Below are 20,828 nucleotides of genomic sequence, written 5' to 3'. Positions count from 1 at the left end.
GCGTTGCCCAGTTAAACAAGGCCCCCGTTGTTTTCACCAAGGAACCAGCGCAAAACAGCGAAAAGTCAGCTACTGGAACAAATTTGAAAGCACACCCCAACTCAACATCACAAGAGTTAAAGATTGGTACTATCAACATAAGAACCTGAATGGCAAAGAATTGGAGCTAGTTGAGGAATTAGATAAGTACCAGATTGACATAATAGAGGTGACTGAAACAAAAAAGACAAAAACTGGTGAGATCTTTCTGAACAATAAATACAAAATGTTATATTCAGGCAATGACAATCAAGGAAAAGGAGTTGCTATAATATTCAACAATAAATACAAGGCTAATCTTCTTGAATGGCAGGCAGTCTCAAGTAGAGTGATGTGGGCAAATATCAGAATGGGGAATTGCACAATGAGACTTATTTGTGCCTGTGGTTCCACAGAAGGTTCTACTAAGGTAGAAGTGGAGGAATTTTTTGATGCTCTAGAGCAGTGGTCTCCAAACCTTTTGCTGTGAGGGCCATATTGGGTACTTCAGCAATGTTCAGCGGGACATAGTAATAAAAAAAAGTCTAGAACTAGATATGAGTTTTATTGAAAGCAGATAAAACTGATTACAGAGTATGTGAGATTAAATTATTATATATTAATGACAACAAACACTATCAGCAAATTCTCTTATTTTTATCATAAATTATAATAAAACCATTAATGTGAATGATGTAACTGTGTTTGTGTTTTTAAAATATTATTAAACTCAGGTTCAAATTTTGAAGTAGCAATTTTTAATGTTCATCAGATAAATTTGCCCTGTATTTTGACTTGATATATTTCATTCGGGAAAAAATTTGTTCGCAAAGATACGTTGTCCCCAAAATAGAGATAAAATTAAAAGCAAATTTCTTCAAACTTGGAAACTGCTCAGAGTTCAAAAATTTATAAAAATCGATCAAGTTCCCCTCCTTGTATTTATCTTTCATGTTCATTTGCCTGAAGTTCAATAATTTCCATTTGAAGTTGACTTGGGACATCAGTAACAACACAGTCAAACGGATTTTGAAACAATCTTATTTCCTAGCATTGGCGTCCAAATCAGCAGATCACTTCCAAAATTGTTGTTTAAGATCTGAAATAACTAAATTTGCAAACGAGAAAGGAAATTCTGCTTCACCCTTTTTATGCAATTCTGCACAGTATGGCATATGAGCAAAGTTACAATTTTTCACATGGCCTTCCAGAAGTATCAACTTTGCTCTGAATGCCTCGATATGAGATAATAAATCACAAACTAAGTTATTTTCACCCTGCAACTTTAAATTCAAATTGTTCATGTGGTTCACCAGATCTGCAAAAAATGCCAATTTCCAAACCCACATGGTATCTGATAAAAGTGGTTCGTAACAGTTTTTCTCGGTAAGAAATATATCAATTTCATTCCTGAGATGAAAGAAGCATGAAAGAACCTTTCCACAGCTAAGCCAGCGAACTGGCTTAGCTGTGGAAAGCATATAATATGTCAAGTAAACGTATTTAGAATCGCATTCCTCGAGAAAAGACCTAAACTGACGATGATTAAGTGCATGAGAGCGAATGAAATTTACCATAGAAATAACAGGTTTCAAGACACAGCTCATATCAACGTAATTTCCACAAAGTGATTGTTGGTGAATAACACTGAAGAAATATTGGTTTTCATATTTCTGCATCCTCACAAGCTTTTGTGATTTGCCCAACAAACCCCAATCGTCTGCAGTGCGTGACAGTTGATGGAAACTGTCACGCACTGCAGACGATTCCAGTCCAAATTATATTCTGTTAGTGTTTTTTTGAATTTCTTTGAAGATATCTTCTCCTGTTGTAGTACCATGCATACTGCGAAGTGACGCTAATTCCTGTGTGACATTAAGTTCATCGTCAATGCCACGTAAAAATACCAAGTTGCGAGGTATTACAAATATCAGTTGATTCATCCAGCGCGAGAGAATACCGACTAAAACATTGTGCTTTTGCAACTTGCTGGATAATGTTATTTCCCATATTTTCGACCTGATGAGCAATAGTATTTGGCGAAAGACATTATTTTAAAAATATTAAGTTTTTCTGGGCATAACTCGGCCACTGCTTCTATCATACATTCTTTGATGATATTGCCATCGATGAATGGTTTATCTTTTTTAGCCAACACATAAGTAACCTTGTAGCTTACCAAGGTTAAGGCTTCATTTTCTGGGGTTTTCTTTTGTAAATAAGCCTTGCTGAGAATGCAAACAACGACATAGTGATTCAAATTTATCTGAACGCTCCTTTTCTCTAAATTGCGAAAAAGTTGAAGCGTGTTTTGTTTCATAGTGTCGACGTATATTGTATTCTTTCAACACAGCATCAGTGTCTTTACAAATGAGACATACAGCTTTATCCTTTGAGTTTGATCGTATGAAGAAATATTTTACACCCTATTCTTCATTAAACACACGACATTCATGATCAACTTTTCTTTGCTTTTTCCCATCCATGTTAACCCTATAAAAAAGAATAAATTTATAAATAATTATAAAAAAATGTTATTTATTTCAAAAAAAATTTTGTAAAAATTACCAAAAAAAAAATCTTATCACAACAATTTCTACTTGCGAACTGATACCTTTTTTTTTTTTTTTTGAAATAGCCGAATTCATTTTTTTTCATTCAGGAAACAATTTGTTTAAATTTTTGCTAGTCGTTAGTTTTTCAACCGAATATACACCGACAGTTTACATGTAACTTTTTCAAATTTCATATAACTTCGAGTTTTTTGTCAATGAATATAGATCGGGAAATTTTGTTTTTTGCTCGTTAGTTCATTTTAACCGTGTATTTACTGACTTTTTTAAGTGTTCTTATTTCATGCAAGATAAATTTTTTTTCTTCGTTAGTCCATTTTAACCGACCTTTTACAGTCAGAAAGACCGTAACTTGGATCACGGTTACTTTTTGCTATTCGGGAATATATTTTGAACACAATTTTAATTAATGCATTTGAAATCTATCAACACCCCGTGTTTTTTTTTTGCAGATTGTTATTGAAAAATTAGTCCAATTGGCAGGCTGGATAAAATCATATCACGGGCCGTAATTTGGAGACCCCTGCTTTAGAGAAAGCAACTGACACAATGAAAAAGGAAAAGTTGGTCTTTTCTTGTTGAGAATTTGAACTTGTTGGGGATCTAAATAGCAGAGTAGGAAATGATTGTCAGACATACAAAAATATTTTGGGAAAATTTGGAGAAAAGAGCAAAGCCAGTAATAATAGCAAATATTTGTTGGATTTCTGCTCAGGACATGGACTGGTTATTACTAACACCATGTCAGCATAAAAATCTGCACAAATTCACATGTAGAGAAGAGGCAAGGAATAAAAAAAAGTCTCATCGACTATTATTATTATTATGGGCAGCTCCAAGGAGTTCTTAGACTCATCGAGGAAGGCCCAACATCGTGTCAAGAACAACTATTCAACATTCACACAGTATCTATCATACTTCTCCTTGAACTCATTTACAGTCATGGCACCCACAACAGACTCTGGCAGCTTATTCCACTCTCCAAGTAAAAAACCTAGCTCTGACACCTTTGCTAAACACACTTTTACCAAGCTTCCATGGATGGCCCCTAGTCTTCCCACTACCAGTCCTGTTGTCAAAAATATCTTCTGAATTAATCTTATAGAAACCCTTCAGTAACTTGAATGTCTCAATCATATCACCCCTTTTCCGCCTATCAACCAATTTCTGCAGCCCACAGATTTTCAACCTGTTCTCATAAGGTTCATTCCTTAGTCCTGCTATTATCTTGGTCACTCGTCTCTAGATCCTCTCCACGTACTCCCCATCAAGAAGAAACCCTGGCGTCCATATCTGGGCACAGTAGTCTAGATGAGGTCTTATCAAGGCTCGATACAGAGGAATAATAACCTGTTTGTCTCTGCTCGTTAAAGTGTTTTTCAGCAATCAAGTGATTTGATGAGCTGATTTTGCCACTTTTGTGATGTGTCCCCTAAACTTCAACTCCCTATCCACCAACACTCCCAAATCCCTGGCTTTGTCAATCTCCCGGAGTACAGTTCCACCAATGTGATATACTGCTGCTAAACTTTTCACCCCAAAATGCAAAACATTACATTTTTCCACATTAAATTGACATCCATTCTCCTTAGCCCAGTCCTCCAAACTATCCAAATCATCTTGCAAAATTTTGACTTCTTGAGCATTCACTATTGCTCTACCTAACTTTGCATCATCTGCAAACAGATGCACAGTTCCGCTCAGGTCCTTTCCTATATCATTAATGAACAAATTAAACAGTAGCAGTCCAAGAACAGAACCCTGCAGCATACCGCTAGTCACAGGCTGTCTTTTGGACTCTACTCCTGAATAAACTACTCTCTGATATCTCTCCATCAACCACCCTCCTATCCATCTCACCAACCCTATATCTATCCCCATCTGCTCCAGTTTACTGATTAAGGTTCCATGTGGTATTCTGTCAAAGGCCTTGGCAAGGTCCAGTAGTATCACTGTAAACCCATTACCCCTATCCAGTTCAGCCGTCACTGTGTTATAAAATGTGAGCAAGTTACTGAGGCACAATCTACCCTTCACAAAACCATGTTGTCCCCCATACAATATCCCATTTTCATCTATCCAATCCTGTATTCTTTTCTTGACTAATTTCTCTAAGACCTTGACAATGATTCCTGATATGCTAATCGGTCGGTAATTTACAACAGCAGTTTTGGAACCACCTTTATACAGTGTAACTATTTTCCCCTCTTTCCACCCCCTCGGGACTAACCCAGACCCGAGACTCAAATTAAACAAAATGGTCAAGGGTACTGACAATTCTTTAGCTGCTTCTCATACGACATGAGCTGGTATACCATCCAATCCCACGGATGTATTGACATTGAGGTTATGCAATAGACTTCTCACCTCCACTTCATTCACCACAATTCCTGTATAATCTACTGGTTTATTTGTTTCTGCAATGTCACCACCTGGTTGATATATACTTGCAAAGTGCTCACTCAGTAACTCAACTATATCAACTGATTCAGTTACCTCCCTACCATCGGCATTCTTTAAAATCATTCTGCCATGTACATTTTTCCTTTTACTTGCTACATATCTAAAAAACTGTTTAGGATTCTCTTTAGCCTGCATGGCCAGTGTTCTTTCGTAATCCTTTTTTGCTTTTCTTACCACACTCGTTACCCTTCTGGCCTGCGCTTTATACCGTTCATATGCCTGCCGGTCACCTTTCTCCTTAAATTCCCTCCACAGTTGTTTCTTTTTTTGCAGCTCAAGCTTAATGGTATTATTCATCCATTTAACCCCTACTTGATTTATTATTCGGACTCTAGGTATACAGTCAGCCATTGCTTCATGCAAACACTTCTTAACTGCCTCCTCCCATGCACTATCAAGTTCTAGTCCTTGCAGTTGTACATGCCATGGCACTGAACCAATCAAACTCCTAAGCTTGTCATACTTTCCAGCTCAATAATTCCACATGTACCCTGTCTTAATTGAAAATTCCACACCTTTAGCCACCTCCCAAGTCAAGACCCTATGATCACTCTCACAAATTGGTGGCAATGTGGTCATATTTGTTACAGCCAAATCCTCAGATGTAATTACTAGGTCAAGCACTCTCTGACCCCTAGTATTTTCCATTACATGCTGTCGCAGATAGTTATCCTTTAATAACTGCATAAAACCCAATTCCTTCCTCCCGTGTGTCCTCTCCTCACTCCTATCAATGCGACCATAGTTGAAATCTCCCATAATAATTACCCTCCTTCCACTCATTTCTTCTATTTGCTTGTGCATACTGTCACCACCATCTTTTCCATCACCTGGTCTATAGCTGCACCCAATTGTATATTTAGTTCTGCTAGCCACAATCCCACACCAAATGACTTCAAATGTGCACTTTTCTCTATCCTGTAATTCAACTTCTATTCTCCTTGGCTGCAGCTCATCAGCTATCATCAATAATACTCTTCCACCCATTTTATTCTCCCTGTCATTCCTGAACACACTATACCCCTCACATTCAATCTCACTAGCTATATCATCTTCAGTCAGCCATGTTTCACTAATGCCAATAACCTGTGGTCTGGAAGTGCCAACCAAGGCCAAAAATTCTTCCTTCTTGTTCCTAATACTCCTAGCATTAGTATACATGAATTGCAGACCCCCCTTTGCTCACTCAGTAATTCTACTATATCAACTGATTCGGTTACCTCCCTACCATCGGCATTCTTTAAAATCAATCTGCCGTATACATTTTTTCTTTTATTTGCAACATATCGAAAAAACTGTTTGGGATTCTCTTTAGCCTGCATGGCTAATGTTCTTTGATAATTTGCTTTTGCTTTTCTTACCACACTTGTTTCCCTTCTGGCCTGTGTAACACCTTTCTCCTTATGTTATTGTCGATAGTCATGTTTTCTCCCTGGTGCAGGACACCAGAGCATACAGAGGATTTGAAATTGGAAGTGATCACTATTTAGTCTTGAGCAAGATAAAATTGAATTTCATATTGAAAAGAATAACATGTAAGAAAGTTTTGAAGTGGATAAAAGTTGAGGAGCTCTCAGATGTGAACTGTAGACTAAAATACACAAAGATTATTGAAGAAAAAATGAAAGAGTTCGAGAACAGGAACCAAACCTTGAAGATTCATTGGCAAGCCTTGAAGAAAACCCTGATTGATTCAGCCAGAGAGGCATGTGGTGAGGTTGTCTGTACAGATAGAAAAATCAGAACTCCATGGTGGACACAGGAAGTTGAAGAGGCAGTGAAGGAAAAGAAGAAAGCATATCAAATGTTCCTGGGAAAAAGTCAGCTTGTACTCTTAGAGAATACAGAGACAAATGTAAGAAAGCTAAACACTGTGTAAAACTAGCTAAACAAAAGTCATGAGAAGACTTTGGCAAGAACATAGAAAATAAATATCAAGAAGGTGGTAAGATATTCTGGAGGTTGTTGAAGAAGCTTAGACATGGAGAAAAAGATATCCTTGAAGTAAGGAGTAATTACTTCGAAAAATTGTTAAATGAAACAAGCAGTGATAGCAGAGTGGTAAAAAAACACTCAACAGGCATACAGTCAAGAACACATACCCATACTTGAAGTAGAAAAGGCCATCAAAGGCTTGAAATGTGGAAAGGCAGCAGGAGTAGATGATATTCAACCAGAAATGCTGAAGTATGGTGGTATAAGAGTCTTACAGAGGCTGCACTGCATAGTTCAGAAAGCCTGGACAGAGGGACGATTCCCGATGATTGGAGTAGAGCTCTCATAGTACCCATATATAAAAAGGGAAATAAAACTGCATGTGAGAATTACAGAGGTATTTCCCTACTGAGTGTTCCTGGCAAGATCTATGCAAGTATACTTGAGAAACGGTTGAGAAGAATTGTGGAATAAAAGCTTGGTGAAGAACAAGCTGGATTCAGGCCAAATAGAGGCTGTCAGGATCAGATCTTCACTTTACGACAAATAGTTGAGAAAGCATGGGAATATAATAAAGATCTGTATTTAAGTTTTGTCGATCTGGAAAAGGCATATGACAAGGTACCAAGAGATAAACTATTCAATACGCTACAATTATATGGTGTCATGGGGCATTATATCAAGCAATACTTAGTCTTTATTTGAGTTGTAAGTCAGCAGTTAGAATTGAAGGAAGTACAGGAAGATGGTTTAATGTTAAATCTGGTGTGAGACAAGGATGTACTATATGGATCACATTATGAAGGAAAGTGGTATTAAACATGATATCAGAATTGGAGATGTTAATGTCAGCTCTTTGCTTTATGCAGACGATGTTATACTTCTAAATAAATCCGCTACAAGTCTGCAAGATTCCAGACTAGACACTGCAGATATGAGAGTCCTGAGAAAGATTAGAGGCGTGAACAGATGGCATCGATGGCAATATTATATTAAAAACGGGGATATTAGGAAATAACTTGACACTGTCAGCATTCAATAATGCATTAGCAGAGCTAATCTCAGGTGGTATGGTCACTTAAGCAGAATGGGAGAGGAAAGATTAGCAAAACAAGTGTTCTTTGCCAGGTTGGCAGGAAAACGACCCAGAGGAAGACCAAGGTATGGGTGGATTGATACGGTACAAAGTGCCTTAGATTGATAGAAATATAAGATCTGATAATGTTGGAGTCTTGACAAGTAACAGACTGATTTGGAGGAAAATTGTAGATAGGAAGTTAGTAATGATGTAAATTTTTCATGTAGTACTATCATATCCTGTACACCCCTTGAGGGTACATGTCAGGAATTTGATGATGATGATGATTTTAATTTATTTTATATATATATATATGTTGCTCTGCAGCCCCATTTAATTTTGTGACCTAATAGATAATAATAATAATAGGACTCTAGCTTTGATGTGGTAAAGTATTTTTTTTTTTCCACCAGATGTCAGGCCAATAATTGTTGTAACGATTGGTCAGTAATTTTAGCAAACCATGTAGATTTTAGTGCACCTTGTTTTTCTGTATATATGTATGCTCCAGATGATTACCTTGATGTGTAGGTCGAAATGTCGAGAGTTCATTTTGGTTTATATTAAACTAAAGTTTTGCTTTAACACTGAAGTAGTTGTCTCCATAATTTTCCATAATGAAATCAGAAAACATTACATTTGAGATATTTTCTATACCACAAAGACAGTTCAAAAATATTAGTTTTACATGAAAATTCTGTTGAAAAGAAAAAATTTGAACATGGCATGATGTCACACACACACACACACACACATATATATATATACTAGGGGGTGCTACGTGCCTATGGTGCCCAATCCCCCTGTGTTCCAAACTGTAGGCCGGTTCTCCTTGAATTCTGATGACTCTAATTTTGAAGATTCGAAAGGGGCGGTTTTGTTCCCCTGGCGCCCAACCCCTGAGTTCCGGACTGGTAGGTCGGTTCTCCATGAATTCTGATGACTCGAATTTTGAAGACTCGACACTCAGGGTAGCACTGAGTTTCAAAACGTGACAAAAAAATGATTATCATTTTATATATATAGGGTAGATTGAGAATGTGAGAAATGTGCCTGCTTGCCTGTTCAAATCAGTACAGATATGTTAAAAGGTCAAGTGAACTACTGCCAGATGTGCGACATGTTAAACTTAGCCCAGTGTGAACGTGTTATAATTATCTTCATTTCAAAAATCAAGGTATAACCTAAAATGTATTTATCACCTACATACTTACAACCTAAGTTGCAAGTATTGTTCAAACTGATGTATGTCTAATGAACTTTTTTTCTCCTATACAAAAGTGAGAGAATGTTGGCTGATATTTGAAAAGCCCAAAATCTAGTTGTAAATATAGATCGGTGTGTGGGAAGGAGATCAATTTTCTTAAATTCTAATAATAATTAATTTTTCTCCTTCATTAAAAATGGCTGCTCTTTTCATCTTAGGGGTTGAGATTTGCCTGGAATACAAGCAGAAAATTGACGAAGAAGTATTCGAAGTGCCTGGAACCGTACAACAACGTGACAGTAGAGGACCTATGAGAGCAAGAATTAATTCTCAGCAACAGGTAAAGTTTATTTTTATACAGTTTTTTTTTTTTTTTTTAAATATCAATTTTCCTGATTTAACAAAACATACACTCATGTTCATAGAAACTGCATCACCTGCTGTAGTCATGTTTTTTTCGTAATTAAATTTGAATGCCTATTTGAAAAGGGATAATAACACAATAATTGTCATAAATAGTGAAGAAGATAATATGACATTTTATTTTTGATTAATATTTGCATCATTTTAGTGCAAGATGTAACATAATTAGGAAATGACAACAAACTTGAATATTTCAAAATGGAATAGACAATGATATTTTCACTGGAAAAACGAAATAAAATAAAAATAAAATTCAACTACACAGTTTTACTAATAATGAAAGCTAAAAATTCACTTTTTGTTGTTTAGTATTTCATGGGTCCTCCTCCTCTTGCTTTTATTACAGCTTGTCATTGGCAGGGCATTGACAAAATCAATGTCCTAATAGATGCAACTCTCTCAATTCATGATTCCATACCTTTATAATGGCTTCTTAGAGCTCCTGAAGTGTTGATTGCTTCTTCTTATATATTTCAGTCTCCATTTGGTAATGCAAATTTGCAATGGGGTTGAGATCTAGGCTGTTTCCTGGCCACAGTAGTGGCTGAAATGATTGTTCATTGAGTCACTTATTAACCTACAACATAAATTAAAGCTTTTTTCAAGTACTAAAACTCAATTGGTATAGTACATTTTAGGGTTATAATAGCATTACTTACTTTTTTGTCCTGTGACAAGGAGCAGAGTCATCCTGAAAGATGCAGTTCGTCATTATGGTCATGTGGTCTCTGATAGTAGGCAGCAATTCTTTTAAAATTTTCTGTACACTTGTGCCATTCACTGAATCTTTTGTGAAATGCAGGTGATCAACACCATGTTATGACATGCAGCCCTAGATCATATGACTGGCTGAGAATTTGACTGTGGACACCAAATAGTCAGGGTTGAATTTTTCTCCTGATAGTCTTTGAACTGTCAGCACTCTGCAGGTTAAACCCTTTCTTGTGAGAAAAAATTACTCTTTTTTACTGATCAGGGGTCCATTTGGCATGCTCTTTGCACCAATTTAACCAAGCCAATCTTTTTGTTAACAAGGGCTTCTTTTTAGGGGCACCTGGCTATCAGTTCCTGTTGAATGAGTCTAACTGATTTGTCACAACTCCCATTTATTCTTCCCAGTCCCATTTCAGTTCTCTGGATCACAGTGATTTTTTAGGAACTTGATCTCTAGCAACTATCCCATTATACAGAAACCCATGGGAATGATAAATGGCGCAATACAACAAAATATCTAATGAACCATTGAAAATGACCATTTAACTAGTAAAAACTGTATTTATGTAAGTCGATGCAGTTTCTATAAACACGATGTTGTTGTGTCCCATTTTATGATTTTTATTCTATCTAATAATTTCCGCTTATCTACATTCTACTATTATCTATGCTCGAGATATCACCAAAATTTTTACTAATATCTAAGTTATTTCTCCCCTTAGTATCCCTAATATTTGTATTTATACTGTGCCTTTTGGGACATTTAGTTTAAGATATTATATGCAAAAACAGGAGAAAGAACTGAAATATGTTAGAAAGTGTAACTATGTTGCAGTCGTGACACTTTATCTCGTTTCTTAACACATTAATTTCCTGCGTGATTAGGTTCGTAATTTTCAAGTGGTGCATTGGATAGCAATTTCAGACAACTGTTTTATCATTGGACAAAAGGTTTATTAAATTCCTTAACATAGTACAATTCAAACATTAGTTATTACTCAATTCAATGCTATACTAAATATTTACAAACTGACATTGGCTTATCGTAAATAATTAAGCTATGATCCTATAATGGGTATTATGATCATGCCGCCATACACATTCAACACATAAATTCATTTGACACGGACATATAAGATTAATTCACACTATTTAACTATCCAAACTTAAGTAGCTTAACTAAACTTTCTTATACAATATAATAGACATGCAAAATTCTCGGGACACTTAATTACTCATATAACATTAACACTAGCCAGCTTACTTTCAATATATTCTGTCAGATACTAAAGTCCTAGTATTGTTCTCTTGGTCACTTCAACAGTTCAGTATTAGAATAATGATAACTAATACAGACGAATCTTAGTTAACACGAGATATAATTTACAGTACCTTTCTTTTCTGAGTTTTCCATATGGGCCTCTATCTTTTTCTGATTGAAGTATCCTGGTATAACCTCTCCGATAATCTGCTTCTCCTATGTTCCCTTTTTGAATTGAACTTTGCCTATGCGGTCTTTACCTTTTGTTATTCAGGACACACTTTGAATCGTCTAAATAACGGCTGTGCAACTCGCGACATGGATATCGGTTTCTTTACAGCTTTCCCTTATTCGTGGTTGTCATTGAAGTTGAAACACAAAGAATATGCTTTATTTTCCTTGACTATATGGCATTCTTCGCTTCTTACATCGGAAATATGGAACCGAGATTCCGCTCACTTTTGTTTCCGTGTTGTGACGACGGAGATATAACTCCAATCTCGCCACTCAGGAAAACACCGTGAAACCCCTACGAAGGAGCTCGCGAAGAACTCTCCTGGAACAGAACCAAAACCAAAAGCCAAAAAGGTCTAAAAGGCTAAAAGTCTCCAAAAGCCCATTGGGGGGGGGGTCCAACCCTTTTATACTTGCTCTCCTAACGGCACCCTCTTTAACTTCTTTTCTCCGCCCCTTCTTGATTTTACTTCACCGACCAATTAGGGTGGCGTTTTTTCTGCCAAACGTTCTTTGGTCGGCGAGCCAAACGATGTCTCAATCCGGGAATTGACCCTAAGCGATTGTCTGTTGTTTTTCTTTTGCTAGCTTCTAATTTAATCCCCTTTCCAAAATTTTTCTATGAATTTAATCTCTAGCCTCTCACATACCATTTCTTATGACTAATCCTTTTCTGTCTTACTTAGATAGCTGTATAACTGAGAGGAGACCTCCACATAGCCTTTAAAGGAATGCGGAGAACCGACCAGGGCTTCTGACCTAATGTCCAATCCTCACCTTCTCGTGGTGCACCCTGTTGGGTATCTACTTTGATACTGAACGAACGAGGATGGGCTGGCAATTTGGGATTTAGCCGACCAAATTGTATTCTTATTGGTTAAACCAATATAAAAAATGATGGTACAACATGACAAAATTTCATGCCGGCTGGGGCGTCGCCCGGTTAAACAAGGCCCCCGTTGTTTTCGCCAGGGAACCAGGGCGAACAGCGAAAAGTCAGCTACTGGAACAAATCTGAAAACAAACCCCAACTCAACATCACCAGAGTTAAAGATCGGTACTATCAACGTAAGAAGCCTGAATGGCAAAGAAATGGAGCTAGCTGAGGAATTAGATAAGTACCAGATCGACATAATAGGGGTGACTGAAACAAAAAAGACCAAAACTGGTGAGATCTTTCTGAGCAATAAATACAAAATGTTATATTCAGGCAATAACAATCAAGGAAAAGAAGGAGTAGCCATAGTATTCAACACAAAATACGAGGCTAATCTTCTTGAATGGCAGTCAGTCTCAAGTAGAGTAATGTGGGCAAATATGAGAATGGGGAACTGGACAATGAGACTTATTTGTGCCTATGGTCCCACAGAAGGTTCTACTAAGGTAGAAGTGGAGGAATTTTTTGAGGCTTTAGAAAAAGCAACTGACACAATGAAAAATGAAAAGTTGGTCCTTGTTGGGGATCTAAATAGTAGAGTAGGAAATGATTGTGAGACATACAAAAATATTTTGGGAAAATTTGGAGAAAAGAGCAAAGCTAATAATAATGGCAAATATCTGTTGGATTTCTGCTCAGGACATGGACTGGTTATTACTAACACCATGTTCCAACATAAAAATGTGCACAAATTCACATGGAGAGAAGAGGCTAGGAATAAGAAAAGTCTCATTGACTATGTTATTGTTGATAGTGATGTTTTCTCCCTGGTGCAGGACACCAGAGTGTACAGAGGATTTGAAATTGGAAGTGATCACTATTTAGTCTTGAGCAGGATAAAATTGAATTTCATATTGAAAAGAATAACATGTAAGAAAGTTTTAAAGCGAATAAAAGTTGAGCAGCTCTCAGATGTAAACTGTAGACTAAAATACAGAAATATTATTGAAAAGAAAATGAAAGAGTTTGAGAACAGGAATCAAACCTTGGAGATTCAGTGGCAAACTCTGAAGGAAACATTGATTGATTCTGCCAGAGAGGCATGTGGTGAGGTTGTGTGCAAAGATAAAAAAATCAGAACTCCCTGGTGGACACAGGAAGTTAAAGAGGCAGTGAAGGAAAAGAAGAAAGCATATCAGGGGTTCCTGACAAATAAGTCAGCTTTTACTCTTACAGAATACAGAGACAATTGTAAGAAAGCTAAACAGTGTGTAAAACTAGCTAAACAAAAGTCATGGGAGGACTTTGGCAAGAATATAGAAAATAAATATCAAGAAGGTGGCAAAATATTCTGGAGGTTGTTGAAGAAGCTAAGGAATGGAGGAAAGAATGCTGTAAAAGGAATTAGAGATGATAAAGGTGAAATGAAAACAGGAGAAAAAGATATCCTTGAAGTATGGAGTAATTACTTTGAAAAACTGCTAAATGAAACAAGCAGTGATGACAGCACAGTGATAAAAAACACTGACCAGGCATGCAGTCAGGAATACATATCCATACTTGAAGTAGAAAAAGCCATCAAAGGCTTAAAATGTGGAAAGGCAGCAGGAGTAGATGATATTCGACCAGAAATGCTGAAGTATGGTGGTATAAGAGTCTTACAGTGGCTGCACTGCATAGTTCAGAAAGCCTGGACAGAGGGACGAATTCCCGATGATTGGAGTAGAGCTCTCATAGTACCCATATATAAAAAGGGAAATAAAACTGAATGTGAGAATTACAGAGGTATTTCCCTACTGAGTGTTCCTGGCAAGATCTATGCAAGTATACTTGAGAAACGGTTGAGAAGAATTGTGGAAGAAAAGCTTGGTGAAGAACAAGCTGGATTCAGGCCAAATAGAGGCTGTCAGGATCAGATCTTCACTTTACGACAAATAGTCGAGAAAGCATGGGAATATAACAAAGATCTGTATTTAAGTTTTGTCGATTTGGAAAAGGCATATGACAAGGTGCCAAGAGAGAAGCTATTCAATACGCTGCAGTTATATGGTGTCAATGGGGCTTTATATCAAGCAATACTTAGTCTTTATTTGAGTTGTGAGTCAGCAGTTAGAATTGAAGGAAGTACAGGAAGATGGTTTAATGTTAAATCTGGTGTGAGACAAGGATGTACATTATCCCCTCTGTTATTCATTATCTATATGGATCACATTATGAAGGAAAGTGGTATTAAACATGATATCAAAATTGGAGATGTTAATGTCAGCTCTTTGCTTTATGCGGATGATGTTATACTTCTAAATAAATCCGCTACAAGTCTGCAAGATTCTCTGACTAAATTGAATAGCTGTTGTAATAGATATGGTATGAAGGTCAGCAATAAAAAGACAAAGACAATGAAAATAGGCAGAATCATTGAAAATGTCAACTGTGTTGTGAATGGAGAACCTGTGGAACAAGTAAAACATTTCAGCTACTTAGGCACAATTTTTACTGAAGATGGTAAACTAAATATAGAAATAGACAACAGAATCAGCAAAGCTGGTATCGTGGGAAGTCAATTGAATAAATTCATATGGAATAAGAAAGAAATTAGTCGGAACACTAAATTAGCTGTATACAAGACTGTGTTCAAACCAATTTTAACTTATGGATCTGAGAGCTGGGTCAGAAGTAAAACACTTGACCAAAGACTAGAGACCGCAGAAATGAGAGTCCTGAGAAAGATTAGAGGTGTGAACAGATGGCATCAATGGCAATATCATATTAAAAATGAGGATATTAGGAAAGAACTTGACATTGTCAGCATTCAGGAATGCGTTAGCAGAGCTAATCTCAGATGGTATGGTCACTTAAATAGAATGGGAGAGGAAAGATTAGCAAAACAAGTGTTCTCTGCCATGTTGGCAGGAAAACGACCCAGAGGAAGACCAAGATATAGGTGGATTGATACGGTACAAAGTGCCTTAGACGATAGAAATATAAGATCTGATAATGTTGGAGTCTTGACAAGTAACAGACTGATTTGGAGGAAAATTGTAAATAGGAAGTTAGTAATGATGTAATTTTTTCATGTAGTACTGTCATATCCTGTACACCCCTTGAGGGTACATGGCAGGAATTTGATGATGATGATATCATATTACAACATTAATATATTCTTTCTATTTGTTAGTTAGTTCAACAAACGCCTTTATATTTTATATATTTTATTGGATGCAAGAATATTTCTTTTTCTTTTAAATAATTCATCTATCTTTCATGCAGAGTTTTTAATTTATTTGCTCTTCATGTTAGACCATGATAACTGAGAATTTTACATTCTTAAGATATCAGGGTGTAACAATGTACTATTATTACAATTTGAAAAATATATACTATTCAGTTGTCTATAAGATTTAAATCCAAATAATATTTATTACACTTTTAAATCCAGAATAGTGTGGAGTAATTACTTTGAAAGTTTGTTAAATGAAACAAGCAGTGATAGAATAGTAGTAGAAAATATTCAAGGAGTGCATAACAATCTTCGAGGTTTAAAAGCCATCAGAAAAAATAGAGAAATGCTGAAGTAGATGATATCAATCAGAAATAGTCAAATATGGAAGCATAAAAGTTTTACATTGGCTGCTGAATAATTATCATTTTTAGTTATATGGATCCAATATACATAGAGTAGAAACAAAAATTATGAAATTTAAATTTTCAGTAAAAAAAGTTTAATAAGATGATGAAACTTAGTGGAGAGTGTGAGCTGTTTTGAATTTTAAACTTTTAATGCGAACATTTCAAATCATGTGGTTGAAACACAGTTGTGCCGACATCCAGGGGTAGTCCTAACATAAATCAGTCGATACATGCCACAAAACACATTTTGTTTTGTGGCATGTAAAATATCCTTTCAATATTTTAGTTACTGAAAAATTAATTATAGAATAGATCTGCACTTATCTGTGACAAAAATATAAAAAAAAACATTTTTTTAATTTATTTGCTTTGTATTATTAAAACACTTAAGGAATAGAACAACGTAGTTAAGGATATAAATTAAATTAAACTTTAATAAATATTTTCCGATATTTCGGCAACGTCACGTTGCCATTTTCTAAAGGAACTTACAAAAAAGTTACGTGCACGTAGGCACTACAACACGGAAACTGGGAATGAAGAGATGAAGCTATTGTTCTCCTAACAGTCCTGATGGTGCCCTCTAGTGGGCTAAGTAGGTGTTCTTGGCCGTTGGTCTGAAGATCTGCAGATGTAGGCCGCCCAAATTTGGGGCAGTCGCATACAACCAAATTTGTTGAGGTTTGGAGAATTTCTTAGGGCTGAGGCTGATTCCATAAAGAGTCTTTCAAATTTGTATTTGCTACGGTGTATCACTGTAGCTTTCTTCCACCGTATTCTGTGGCGTGTATCCAGAGCATGGTCCGCAAGCCCAGAATGAAAGGAGGAGAGAAGCTCTGAAACGCTTCTCTCCTTCTTAACACACTTAAACAACGAACACCCCAGAATCAAATTCACTCTGGAAAAAGAGGAAAACAACAGCCTCCCTTTCCTAGACACACTAGTCACCCGCCAGCCTAATGGATCCTTGGTTTTCTCAGTTTACAGAAAAACCACCCATACAGGCAGATACATTCACCAACAATCCCACCACCCACCCACCCTCACAACAATATGGAGTAGTGAAAACACTATACAACAGGGCTAAACTAATCTGTTCAAACGACTTGGCCCTAAACACTGAACTAAATCACATCCTCAACACTTTCTCAGCCAATGGTTACCCTCCCCCCCAAAAAAATATTAGAACCTACAAACCACAGATCCCCCCCCCCCCCACAACAAGGATTACTCTAAATCCATCACCATTCCCTACATCCGAGGCACCTCGGAAAAGATTACCAAAATCTTAAAAAAACATGACCTGACCTCCTGTTACAAACCTTACAGAAAATTGGCATCCCTTATCCGCTCCACTAAAGACCAACCACTTCCCCTAGACCTACCTGGTGTTTACCAGGTCCCTTGCAGTTGTAAACTGTCTTACTTTGGCCAAACAGGCAGAACAGCGAATATCAGAATTTCGGAACACAAGGACTACATCCGTTTTCACAAATACAGTCATTCTGGGCTTGCGGACCATGCTCTGGATACACGCCACAGAATACAGTGGAAGAAAGCTACAGTGATACACCGTAGCAAATACAAATTTGAAAGATTCTTTATGGAATCAGCCTCAGCCCTAAGAAATTCTCCAAACCTCAACAAATTTGGTTGTATGCGACTGCCCCAAATTTGGGAGGCCTACATCTGCAGATCTTCAGCCCAACGGCCAAGAACACCTACTTAGCCCGCTAGAGGGCACCATCAGGACTGTTAAGAGAACAATAGCTTCATCTCTTCATTCCCAGTTTCTGTGTTGTAGTGCCTACGTGCACGTAACTTTTTTGTAAGTTCCTTTAGAAAATGGCAACGTGACGTTGCCGAAATATCGGAAAATATTTATTAAAGTTTAATTTAATTTATATCCTTAACTACGTTGTTCTATTCCTTAAGTGTTTTAATAATGCATAACCAACGTATAAGCCTGTCTACGAGAAGATTTGCTTTGTACTCCTTAAATTCCTTTTGCATCCCCCCCCCCTAGGGTTATGTGTAACACTAAGAAATACTGTCCTAGGTTTTTGCAAAAACTTGTAGGGATTCCCTAGAGCATACTAATATTTACAACATGCATTAGATGTAGTTTCCCCCCCAAGAAACATCTTGACTATAGTGGAAACTACTCATTTTTATTGAATTGATTTATTTGTTGAACAGTTATGTTGCTTTGTTATTTGTAATATTATGTCATATGTATTAATGATTAAAATAATTTGCTGGTAACGGTTGTCATAATTCCATTCTGATATTTTTATGAAAATTTTCCTAGGGATTCTGGTAAAAAATACTTTTATGTAGGGTTCTGCAATCTCAAAAAAGAACTATATGTTCTTTTTTGAAATTGCAGAAAGAAAGTGGCATTAAAACTGATATCAAAATCTGAGATATCAAACTTGGCACTTTATTTTATACTATGAAACAATTCATAGTAACAAGTCAGTTCTGTCCATCACAATTCTTGGAACCAGTTAGGGAACTTCTGGATAGAACCTATGTAGAGGTGTATACTTTTGTCTCTTTTGGGCCAATATGGACTGTTAACTAAATCATGTTACATGCAATCATCATATGGAATTCTTTATAGAAAATTTATGGTTGATTCATATTTCTTGAGTTGAAATTGGTAATTTAGCCATGAAGATAAAGGGATTTTGTTGTAATATCCATTTGTTTTTGCAAAATATTGTAGATATTTGGCAAACAAAAGATATTTAACTTTACATTTTTATTTGCAGTTTCCACCTTTATTTAATGGCTGTCACTTCTTCTTGTATGGATCCTTCAAACCACCCTCACCTCCAAAGAACATCTTAACAATTCTCATCCACCAGGGAGGAGGTACAGTACTAATTCGAGAACCTCGTCCAGAAATAATGCAACTGCAAGTCCCAACTGTACCTTACCACATGCCATCTGATAGCATCTTTTCTCATGTCAGCTACTTTATTATATATGCAGGAAGTCCACCTCGTCACTTTCATGAGTCCAGCAACATTCAGTGTGTTTCTGTACAGTGGATACTTGACAGTATTAGTGCATTTAAACTCCTACCACTAAATACTGATTAAACTTCATCTTATTGTTGATAGGAATATTTTGTCCTTGTACTTACTGTTTGTAAAATTACTGTACTGAGTATTTTTGAAGTAAACTACTTGAAAGCAATCTGTTTTTGATGTGATATGAGAAATTGATATTTAACCAAAATTTTTATAAATATTAGTAAAAAAAAAATATAAAATTATTTAAAAACATTTCATGGCTGTTTTTAAATATCAACATTAAACTTTTGGTTATATCAGCAATTAACCTTTCAGTAAAGGCATAAAACACTTCTGGATTTGTTTCTTCTCTAAAATAATAGTATTTAGCTACTATTTCATGCTGTACTCTCATGTTTTGAGCTCTGTATGTATAATCCGAAATTTTTGAATTGTAATTGTCAACTTGATGTTTGTGTGTGTGGGGGGGGGGTGCTGGTGATAAGGAGGACAGAACAGCATTTGTTGGTGGTGAGAGAGAGATCAGATGCCTCTTGAACAGGAACCGTGACATTAAATCCTCTCTAATGGTTACAACTCATCTCTGAGATAACAGCCATTGCTTCCATTCTTGTTCTCAAGGGGATATTCTAGGGTTTTTATTCCTTATGCGAAGGGTTTATTGAAAAGCCTACAGATTTGTGTACTGTAAACCTGCAAGTATCCTTCCATCTTGTTTCAATTGATGACATTTTTGCTCTTTCCAAAAGATCAACTTTTCCCTCTAAATATATAGAGGGATTGTTCATACTATGGCTGGACTAGGATCAGCTGCTTAAAAAAAATGCCAAGATGATGTTCATTTTGAATCTGGCAAATTAAAACTTGCAGATCATGCTATATCTTCCAGATGCATTAAAAAAGGTATTACATGAAAGCTTTTTTTAATAGAAAGATTGTAAAGAGAGTTGTTATTCATTAGTCACTTTAAAGGATAACTACCTCAAGCCTTCCTGGTTTGAGGAAATAACCTTACTAAATATACCTCACTGTTGCAGCTCTCTACAGATGAATTACTTTTTTTTCCCTTTGGACTCTAATGGTGAGCTTGTGCTTTTTTGTGTTGTAATTATTATCCTCTTCTCTTTTATCCATAATTAAAAATGATTGCAAGCAACAACCAAAAATTTTACGTTTACTAAGGGAAAAAAAAAGTAAACATTTTTCTATTTTTATTGAAAGCACGATCGTGAATTCATAGGAAACCATTTTTGAAGTAATTTTTGGTGACATCTTCGTACAGAATATCTGACTAAAATTGAGATAATTTGTAACTCCATGAGTTTGGCAATAGAGCTATTGCTGGTTGTCACAATAACTTCTTCATGCATTAGA

General features: G+C 36.3%; 1 protein-coding gene across 1 annotated transcript in view; it reads left to right on the top strand.

Annotated features, from left to right (window-relative positions):
• Positions 1 to 19,665, top strand: part of LOC150099906 (BRCA1-associated RING domain protein 1-like) — a 143,275-nt gene extending 123,610 nt beyond the window's left edge. The window contains exons 10-11 of the mRNA XM_090403082.1: positions 9,493 to 9,614; positions 19,188 to 19,665. Coding sequence (XP_090259208.1) covers positions 9,493 to 9,614; positions 19,188 to 19,520 — 455 coding nt within the window. The 3' untranslated portion in view covers positions 19,521 to 19,665. The remainder of the gene's footprint in view (positions 1 to 9,492; positions 9,615 to 19,187) is intronic.
• Positions 19,666 to 20,828: the final 1,163 nt, after the last annotated feature.

This window comes from Typopeltis vanoorti, chromosome 13, assembly GCF_054136105.1.
Source record: "Typopeltis vanoorti isolate ZY-2024b chromosome 13, IOZ_Tvanoo_1.0, whole genome shotgun sequence".
Taxonomy (NCBI): domain Eukaryota; kingdom Metazoa; phylum Arthropoda; class Arachnida; order Uropygi; family Thelyphonidae; genus Typopeltis; species Typopeltis vanoorti.
The sequence above is the reverse complement of the archived record's forward strand: the minus strand, read 5'-3'. Positions and strand labels throughout refer to the sequence as shown.